The sequence below is a fragment of the Octodon degus genome, unplaced genomic scaffold (assembly GCF_000260255.1).
Source record: "Octodon degus isolate 3935 unplaced genomic scaffold, OctDeg1.0 scaffold00056, whole genome shotgun sequence".
NCBI classification, from domain to species: domain Eukaryota; kingdom Metazoa; phylum Chordata; class Mammalia; order Rodentia; family Octodontidae; genus Octodon; species Octodon degus.
The window spans coordinates 12302152-12312237 of record NW_004524632.1 but is presented as its reverse complement, the minus strand read 5'-3'; the positions used below and the strand labels follow the sequence as shown (position 1 = coordinate 12312237).

The following is a 10086-nucleotide window of genomic DNA, read 5'->3' as shown; positions in this document are numbered from 1 at the left end:
CCGGGAGGCAGAGGCTGGGCCACCTGGTTCCAGGGCCGCATCCACCCAGCACAGTTGGAGGCATCACTGGCAGACCAGGGGCCCTATGACAGGGATGCACCCAGGGGAAACCACACAGCTGTCACCAGGACGGCGGAGGCGGCTATTTATTGGTGTGGAACGGTGTGCACAGCAGATTGTTGAGTTAGAAAAGCAAATTGCAAAATAATTTCTACAGCACGAGTCTACTTTGAAAAAAAAATTTATATGTTTCAAAAAAAAAATCTGGTAGTGTCTATCTCCATGTGGCAAAAGTATGGATAATTAAATCCTTCTGTATTGCTTATCTTCATTTTCTGATTTTTTTTTTTTTTTTTTTTGTTACAGTGTGATTTTGAAAAAAAAAAAAGGTAAGGATGAGTTGGGGAAATCATGGTGGCTAAGTGTGGGTGAGGGCGGAGCCTCGGTCCCTGGCCTCTCAGAGACTGCCACCAGCTCCCTCCTGGGGCCCCTGGAAGCTGGGTCTGTCCCAGGGGCTGGGGGGGGGTGCTGCAAGTGGCCTTCTCTCTCCTCCCCACCCTGGCTGGGTGGGTAGCTGGGCCAGAGGTGCTCTGGGGTGGGGGCCGCAGGCTCCGGCTGTCCCCAGCCTGGCAGCACTGGGCCAGCCACAGCCCTTCTGGCGCCCGCTGGTGACTCAGCCTGGCACAGACACAATGGCCTGGGTGGGCACACAGCCCGCTTCCCTTGGCCCTCAGACTCATTCCGGGAAGACTGGAGGGGGCTCACAGCACCACCTGACACGCAGGGTCATGGGATAGAAGCGTGTGCACACGTGTACACACACTCGTGCATGCCCTGGGCAGCCTTGGCCTGTGGTGCCTGACAGTGGGGAACAAAGGCCATTCAGTGGACCCAGGTTCAGGGACAGTGGGGGCCCCGGGAGGCGGAGGCTGGGCCCAGGGGAGGTAGAGTGAGCCTGTTGCCTGTGTATGTGTGCGCGTGCAGGGCACGTGTACGTGTGCACGCGGGTCTCTGCTTCTCAAGAGCTGAAGGGCACAGACACTGAGGTGCTGGCTGGGTCCTGAGGTAGTAGGGCCTCTGTAACCACTCACCCCTCACTCACCTTGGATGGAGCAGCGGCTCTGGTTCCCAGACACAGCCCCCCACTGAAGGTCCAGGACTGAGGGGAGTGGGTTGGTGACCAGGGAAACAGTACCACAAAGACAGGCACCACTGGTGCTGCCAGGTCACTTGGAACCACTTTGTGGGCTAAGACCTGGCTTTGGGGATACAGGGAGGTAAGTGGGAGGAGGAAGAAGCTGCCCCTCTTTCTTTTGTGACATCTGGAGACCTGGTTCACCCCTATCCTCTCCCCCACAGCCCAGGCCTAGCACAGAGGAGAGAGCGAGACAGGGGTCTGTGTACAGTCTGGGGCTCAGCCAGGACCGTGTGTGAGGCTCCCCAGACTGCCTTTGTGGGCACAGAGGGGAGTTGAGTCAGGGGCTCCAGCTTATGCCATCTAAAGCAGAGAACCAGCTGCGGTGGTACATGCCCATAACCCCAGCTACTTGGAGGTGGAGGCAGGAGGATTGCAAATTTGAGACCAGACTGGACAGCTTAGTGAGAACCTGCCTCAAAATAAAGGTTTAAAAAGGGGTGGGAGCTGGGCATGGTGGTGCATGTCTGTAATCCCAGTACTCAGGAGGCTGAGGCAGGAGGATCACCATGTGTTGGAGACCTGCCTGGGCTACATTGTGAGCTCAAGACCACCCTGAGCTACACATCGAGATCCTGTCTCAAAAAATACATCCAAGGAGGGTGGGTGGGAACATAGCTCAGTGATAGAGCACCCCTGGGCTCAATCCCCAGTATAGCAAAACAAAATGAGGCAGGTCAGAGGACATCAGGCCTCTATTGACCCAGTGTCTTGGAGAGAGTCTCCCTGCTGTGTGGTCCCTGCCCAGCCCCAGCACCCTGCCAGGCGGGGGCTCCTGTTTGGAAAGCACTGCCCCTGAGCACAGCAGCCCCATGGGCCTGGCCCCGGCCCAGCCCCACCCCCTCAGGCCATGCCAGGGGCGTTGCTGGGCAGCCTGGCACAGCCAGCCTAGCCTGGGCTCCATAAAGCCCTTGCAGACTGGACCTGTGGGCTGCAGGATGGAGCGCAGACGCGTGTTGTCCTCTGCCCGCCGCTCCTATGTCTCCTCCTCGGAGACTGTGGTTGGAGGCCTGGGGGCCACACGCCGCCCAGGTCCTGGCCTCCGCCCGGCCCTGGCCTGGATGTCACCCCCAGTCCCTGCCCGGGTGGACTTCTCAATGGCTGGGGCTCTCAACGCTGGCTTCAAGGAGACACGGGCCAGCGAGCGGGCCCAGATGATGGAGCTCAACGACCGCTTTGCCAGCTACATTGAGAAGGTCCGCTTCCTGGAGCAGCAGAACAAGGCGCTGGCCATGGAGCTGAACCAGCTGCGGGCTGCAGAGCCCACTCGGCTGGCTGATGTCTATCAGGCCGAGCTGCGGGAGCTCAGGCTGCGGCTGGACCAGCTCACAGCTGGCAGTGCCCGGCTTGAGGTGGAGCGTGACAACCTGGCCCAGGACCTGGGCACCCTGCAGCAGAAGTAAGGGTGGCAGCAGGGGGCACCAGGGGCGGAACACAGGTCCCTCCTGGAGCCAGCCCCTCCCCATCTGGGGGGCCTGGGTTGTGGAAGCTGGGCTGGGGTCTCCTCTGCACCTGGGTCTATAAGGCGGGTGGCAGGAGGAGAAGGCAGCATCCCTGAGGAGAAAGCAGCCGGGCTGGGTGCAGAATCAGGTGTGCCAGTCACAGGCCTCTGACCCTCCCCAAGGCACTTTGATCTGCACAGCCATAAGGCAGAGATGGAAATGAAACTGGGAAAACCCCAGGGCTATACACACAGGTCCCCTTGAGCCTCCCCTCCTGCCACTCCGTGGCCCTGGGTCTCTGACAGACACCTGGACCCAGGGCCATGGACCTCCCCACACCCCCTAGGCTCCAGGATGAAGCCACCATGCGGCTGGAGGCCGAGAACAGCCTGGCCAGCTACAGACAGGTCAGGGCAGTGAGGTGGCTGGGCACTGTCACACGGGAAGGGGTGAGGCCGGTGGACCTGGGTGGAGGGGCTGGGTCAGAGCAGTTGCAGCCTCTGCTACCCCAGGAAGCTGACGATGCCACACTGGCCCGCCTGGACCTGGAGAGGAAAATCGAGTCCCTGGAGGAGGAGATCCGGTTCCTGAGGAAGGTCCACGAGGAGGTGAGGCTGGGATGGAGAAAGGAGGCTCTGGATAGAGAGCCTAAGAGAAAGAGACAGAGACACCCAGAGACTGAGACAGAGAGTCTTGGGGACAGAGACAGAAGAGACCCAGACCCAAAGACAGAGAGACCCAGAGACAGACAAATCAGGGCGGAGAGGTGGGGCTAAAGGCAGGGAGCCCAGCCCAAAGCAGCCCTTGACCCCACACAAGGGTGCAGAAGCTTGAGGCCCTGAGGCAGGAACCCCACAGCTCCTCTCATACATAGAGACCCCTGAGCCCCAGAGGTCAAGGATTGCCAAGTCACAGCACTTTTAGCCTCTCAGACTCCATCTGCCTCCGTCATGATGAGGGCCATTCATAAAATGAAAAGGTCCTACTGAGCTCTGGGTCAGGCCCTAGAGCCCGGGGACGCCCCCACAGCTGGTGAACACAGATACGCGTCCATGGACACCAGCTCCTTGCGTCAGCCTGCAGCTGGAGGCTGAGGCTCCCTGTGGGATGCTGGGGCTGAGGCCTGGCGCTTCTCCCTCCCTGGCCAGGAGGTGCGGGAGCTCCAGGAACAGCTGGCCAGGCAGCAGGTCCATGTGGAGATGGACATGACCAAGCCTGACCTCACAGCAGCCCTGAGGGAGATCCGCACACAGTACGAGGCCGCGGCCTCCAGCAACATGCAGGAGGCAGAGGAGTGGTACCGCTCCAAGGTAGGACTTGGGCGATGGGCGAGACAGCTCTAGGCTGTGACCTCCCCAGGTGCGGGCTGGGGCTTCACCTAGGCCAGGAGCAACTGGCGCACCCCAGAGCACGCGGCATCATGGCTGCCATCTCTGCTGCGGGCTGTCTCTGACCAACGTTACTGGGCAGCGCTGGCCATCTCCCTGTGACGCATGGCCCTGTGACAGACCAGAACTGACACCCAGAGACTAAGTACCCTGCCCACCATTGCAGGCTTCCTGAGGGACAACGGGGCCTCCAGCCCCTGAGAGTGCAAGCTCTCCATGCCTCTGCTATCCGAGTCCTGGCCACTAAATGCCTGCCGTGTGTCAGGGATGCAGAGGGCCACTGACAGGCAGATGTGACCTTCGCCCTATACAGTGTCACTGGGTGCCCACCAGGCAGGTTGATACCCAGGAGTGGCCAGGGCGGGGGGGGGGGCACTGGAGCTGGGCAGGGCTAGCAGCTGCAGGCTGAGGAGATGAGCTCAGGAAGTCCTGGCCTGGTGGTGCGGTGGGACACGGAGTCCAGTCTGGGGAGGGGACAGAGACTTCCTGCCCCAGCCCTGCAGCCCCCACCCAACATGAGCCTCTCTCTCCTTGTCCAGTTCACGGACCTCACAGATGCAGCTGCCCGCAATGCCGAGCTGCTACGCCAGGCCAAGCACGAGGCCAACGACTATCGGCGCCAGCTGCAGGCCCTGACCTGTGACCTGGAGTCCCTGCGGGGCACGGTGAGCCTGGGGGCTGGGGACACAGCAGGACCTGGCACCCTGGGCCATCCGCCTCCAGGGACATCATCCTGTCCCGTAGAACGAGTCCCTAGAGCGCCAGATGCGGGAACAGGAGGAACGCCATGCTCGAGAGGCATCTGGCTACCAGGAGGCGCTGGCGCGGCTCGAGGAGGAGAGCCGGGGCCTCAAGGACGAGATGGCCCGGCACCTGCAGGAGTACCAGGAGCTGCTCAGGGTCAAGCTGGCCCTGGACATTGAGATTGCCACCTACCGGAAGCTGCTGGAGGGCGAGGAGAGCCGGTGAGCCAGCCCACCGGGAGGGCATCTGAACCGTGCTGCCAGGACCAAGTCACCTTAGACACAGGCTCCCCCGCTGGGTGACCCCAGCCAGTTGCTCATCCGGCCCTCTCTGTCCTCCAGAATCACCATTCCTGTGCAGACCTTCTCAAACCTGCAGATCCGAGGTCAGCGGTGACCCTGGGATGGGGGTTTTCCCGTCCTGCCCAGGCTGGACTGGGGCTGGTCAGCACTGTCCCAGGGCCCTCACAACCAACGCAGATCCTGGCCACCACAGCATCCCAGCCCTGCGGGGGCTCCCACCTGCTCCTTGGCAGGGCAGGGTGGAGCCCGCCTTGGGTTGGTTTGTGTTTCTGTTTCTTAACTGCTTGTTGCTGCAGGAGGCAAAGGCGCCACAGAAGGGGAGGTCCACGAGGTCACCAGACACCTCAAAAGGCTCACCATGCTTGTTATCCCAGTGCAGGGCCTGCAGAATGTAGACAGAGCCGCCGGCTCTCGGTTAGCGCCCCTCACAGCAGGGCTGGAGTGCACGTTGTTGCCATCCTCCCAGCCCCCCAGCCCCTCCTCCCGGGTATCTCCTAGAGGCCCAGCACAGTCATGCTTCCCAGGGACCTTGTGACCAAACCGGGAACTGTTGGAGGCCGACTGTAGGGTCCCCTCGCAGGGTTGGTGACTGTCGAGCACGGCTGGCTGCCCGGTGTCCAGGTCAAGCGCTCAGGGCCACGGGCGGGCACCAGCTCTGGCCTTTCCTCCCGTCTCGGGAAGCCATGGTCACCCAGCCGGGCTGTGCCATTCTGCCCGCTGACCACCTGTGCCCGAGGCCCGGCCCGGCGCTGAGTCAGCCTGGTGGGTTGCTTCTCTCCAGCTGCAGCTCTTGCAAGAGCAAAGCTTTCTTCCCTGTACTTGGTTGCGGTGTCAGTGACAGTGGCCAGTGACCTGCCCTTTCTCTCTCCCTTCTCTCGGGGGTGGGGGCTAAATTAATTTTGTTGTTCTGTGTCCCTCAAATAGTACTTAGAGAAGAAAAAAGACCAGCCCCCGATTGGGGCAGGATTCCGGAGGACTGGCAGCACGCGAGCCAAGGCCTAGCTCAGGGAGGCCAGTGTGGCCCAGCTAGCTGGGGTGGCCCTGCTCTGTTGGACCACTGGGGTCCCCAGGTGCAGATGGGTGACAGGCAACGGGTCAGGAAGAGGCTGATGCATACTGAGCACCAACACCACAGGGTCTGACAGAGCACAGCACTCCCTCGTGTGCCCAGGCAGCAGGCATGGCCACCCCCTTGGCCAGGAGTAAGCAGGCCAGGTGGGGACTGGGAGTCATGTGCTGGGACTCAGCTCGTCTGCCAGGTTTCCATGCCCACTGCTCCATCCCTGGCACACCGCTGTGCTGTCAGGAAGCAGGGTGCCAGAGCTAAAGACAGTAGCCCGAGGACAGCACAGAGCAGGCGCAGCCCCTCAGGTGGCTCAGCCTGGAGCCCACCAAGCTGAGGCCATAATGGGAGCGGGGCATGGGGCAGCTGGTCATGAAAGCTTCTTCTCTGCCTGCAGAAACCAGCCTGGACACCAAGTCCGTGTCCGAAGGCCACCTCAAGAGGAACATCGTGGTCAAGACGGTAGAGATGCGTGATGGGGAGGTGAGGCCCCGAGCCCCACCCTTCCCCCACTGCAGGGCTGGTGCTGCCTAGGCGAGAGGCACCAGGGAGGGAGCAGGAACCCACACATGCAAGGAATGGGAGAGGGCCCCTGGTGTCCCTGTCCCCGCACGCCTTCCAGCACCACTAGTGTGCATGTGCAGGTGGGATTTCAGCTCACTGGCGGGGTGACCGTAGCCCCTCATGAGCAGACCTAGGCTGGCGGGGACTAGGGTCTGTGCGAGTCCCTCACGGCCGCGTGGGGCCTACTGTTCCCTGCAGGTCATTAAGGAGTCCAAGCAGGAGCACAAGGACGCCATGTGAGGCCAGGGCTGTGGAGTGAGGGCAGCCAGTCCTCTGTAGCTAATCCCTGCCAGGCTGGCCACCCCCATGCCCTCTCCACACCAGTATGCCACAAGGTCACACTAGGCCTGCCCAGCACCCAGCACCCAGCATCTTCAACTAACAGTGCTCTTCCCACAGGGCAGATGGGAGGGTGAGGCCGGTGGCACGGTTAGAAGTGGGCAGGCAGACGCAGGTGGGACAGGAAGTCACATCCTATCATTATAGCAGCTGTTGTCAGAGCTAGTGCTAGAGGGGAATCAGAACTGCTGAGACGGGCATCCCCATTCAAGGCCGTACGCCTGCTTTCTAGAAGGGCCCTGGCCGCCTGGGAACAGCAGACAGTGCTGCAGCCCTGGTGGGCACGGGACGGAGCCCTGGCCTGCGAGGCCCAAGTGTGGTTTCAGGACGTGGAGCAGGGACCTGGCTCTAGGAGCACAGGAAGTGCAGGAGGAGGGTGCTGGGGAGGAGTGGGGTGCTGCCGCCCCAGGAGTGGGTTCAGAGAGGCCAAACCCCAGAGGACACCTGGCTGGGTGAGGGCGTGGGCTGCTGGTCAGGGCTACATGGGGTTGTGGTGGGAGCTGAGGAAGTGACATGTGGGAGGGAATCAGGAGAGGCCGCCGTCCCAGTGTAGCCACTCAGCTCCGCAGCTGCCCTGCATGCCCTCTTCCTTGCAGAACTCTGCTCTGCGGAGGGCTGATGTCCCCCGTGCCCCTCCTCCCCTCGCCACACCAGCTATCCACCTTCCCTTCCTGCTTCCACTACCACCCACCCCTCACCTGCCCAGAAAAATAAAAAGACCTTGCTGTGCTTCTTTACTTTCCACCTTCTGAGTGGTCTCTGGTCTGTTCCCAGGAGAGGCTGCCCCCTCCCCCGGGTCTGGAACCCCACCAGAAGCTGCACCCCTCACCCTAGCTGCACTGCTTGGCCCAGGGAAGGCCTGGGTCTCCCTCCACCCTTCACTGGTCACCATCCCAGAGGATGCCAGGAGGAAGCCAGGAGGCCTTGGCCAGCTCCCCCCATGCCCTCCTCCCCAAAGCCCCTCAGCAGTCCCCAAAGATACCAGCAGCTCCAGCAGTCACTGCAGAGCACTGTTTATGCCCCTTCTCGGGGCTGAGCACGACACACATGCTGGCTCCATCCCTTCCAACCTCGGCCCCAGATCAGGCCTCAGACCACAAAACTGGGAAGCAGGTGGTGACCAATGGGTCTGCCCCACCATGGACACCATGGTGTCCTGCACACCAACCACCACAGAGGGAGGAGCACAGAGGCTGCAGGGCTGAGGGGCGGGGACCTAGGGGGACAAGTCTGGACAACAGCGGAGTAAGTAGCAGCAGGAGCGGCAGAGGTGGACAGCAATGAAGACGGCCGCCAGGAACAGGTAGCTGAGCAGGGCTAGGCGCAGGGCAGAGCGGGTCTCAGGGTCCGAGAGTGAGGCTGGGTAGTGCCCCCGGGCTGTCACGCCCAGCCGGATGCCTGCTACCCGTGTACCCTGGCGCCAGCAGTAGTAGGTGCCACGGTCACTCCGCTGGGCAAAGCGGATGTGCAGCTGGTGGCCATGGTCAATGAACACCCGCATGGACCTGTTAATACCTTTCAGGTACTGGGTGTGGTACAGGGGCTGGCGGTCCTTGTCCCAGGCCACTGCATGCTCAGGCCGCGCCCCGGGGCAGGAGAGGATGAGCCCATGGCCCAGTCTCTGCTGGTGGAACTGGATGGGCACCCGAGGCAGCCAGGGCCTGCTGCCCCGCCTGGACACATAGCTGTAGAGTGTGAGGATGCCCTCGCGGACCCGGCTCTGGTTGGTGCAGGGGACCTGGCAGCTCCGCACCAGCAGCTCGGGAGCATGGGCCATGGCCATAGCTCGGAGGCCCCTGGGCACAGCCTGAGAGCCACAGGATACCACACCAGGTGGCGCTGTGTGGTACCGTGGTGGGAGGTTTGGGCTCTGTAGATAGCACAGCCCCAAGCGCCACTGCTCCCCACGCACCCCACAGCGGTCACAGGGCGTCCACTCCCAGAAGGCGGTAAAGAGGCGGAGACCCCCATGCCGCTCGTCCACAGAGGGCTCTTGGCCCCTGTCCTCAAAGGCAGCTACCAGCCCCTCGCTGCTCTGGATGTCCACATCATAGGCATAGAAGTAGTCGCCCTGGTGGGTGCCACAGAAGTACAGGCCGGAGTCTTCAGGCTGTGCACGGTACACCAGCAGGCTGAACATGCGGATGCTGAAGCGGGCCAGCACGTTGCTGCCCATGCGCACCTGCGCAGCTTCCCTCAACAGCTGCCCGTCAAAGTCTGTGAGCACCTGGGTGTGGCCACTGCCCAGGTGCTTCTGGTGGAACCAGACCACTGACAGCACCTGCTCGGGCTTGCAGTGGCAGGGCAGCTCAAAGCTCATGTCGGCCAGGTAGGCAGCATTGTCGAACATCAGGAAGGCAGGACAGGGAGTCTTCTGGAAGATGTTCTCCTTCTCCATGACCTCAAAGGCCTTGAGCATGGCCCAGGCCCGCAGAAGCACAGCAACACGAGTCGGACCCATGGGGCAGGGGTGCCTGAGGGAAGGAGAGCGGGCCACCCAGACCGCGGGTGCTTCCGGAAATCACTGCCTAGGGGGGAATACAGCGTGAGCCCAGAAAAGAAGCCAGCTGCATGGCAAGCAGCTAGAGCCTGGGTGCCTCCTTCCCAGCAGGCACACGTAGCCCCTCGCGTTCCGGGCCTGGTCATTCTAGAACCAGCCCTGCTTACCTCGCAGAACGTTGGTGCCAGCCAAGAATGGGCCGAGGCTCAGAGTGCGGCAGGGCGCTGGGCCTCCCCAAGAAACCTCCCTTTCATCACCTTTGGGGCGAGGGGAGGGCGTCCCTGCCCAGCACAGGGCCTCGGGCCACACATAAACCAAAGGCACAAACTCTGCACCTCAAAGAAAGGAGCTTTTGACCTTGGCCTAGGGTTGTAAATATTCTGGTTCATAGCTCTTAATACACAGAGGGAAGCGAGCCTCCTTCCAGGGTCCTGCACTTTTGGTGGACCTGTGTATTTTTCTTTCTTTTTTTTTTTTTTTTGGCAGAACCGAGGATTGAACTCAAGCCCTTGTGCTGGCCAGGCAAGCACTTATTCTACTGAGCCCTGG

The 10086-nt window shown here is 61.6% G+C and overlaps 2 protein-coding genes across 2 annotated transcripts; one reads left to right on the top strand and one right to left on the bottom strand.

Annotated features, from left to right (window-relative positions):
• The first annotated feature begins 2133 nt into the window (after positions 1–2133).
• Gfap (glial fibrillary acidic protein) lies at positions 2134–6961 on the top strand. The gene is made up of 9 exons (XM_004633943.2): positions 2134–2594; positions 2984–3044; positions 3150–3245; positions 3786–3947; positions 4565–4690; positions 4770–4990; positions 5111–5154; positions 6532–6617; positions 6897–6961. Exons 1-9 carry the CDS (start codon positions 2134–2136, stop codon positions 6936–6938), a joined length of 1299 nt encoding a protein of 432 aa, XP_004634000.1. The 3' UTR covers positions 6939–6961.
• A 1275-nt stretch (positions 6962–8236) lies between these two features.
• On the bottom strand, positions 8237–9958 carry LOC101589678 (Ig-like V-type domain-containing protein FAM187A). The gene has a single exon (XM_004633942.2). The coding sequence runs from the start codon at positions 9496–9498 to the stop codon at positions 8254–8256; it is 1245 nt and encodes a 414-aa protein (XP_004633999.1). The 5' UTR covers positions 9499–9958; the 3' UTR covers positions 8237–8253.
• Positions 9959–10086: the final 128 nt, after the last annotated feature.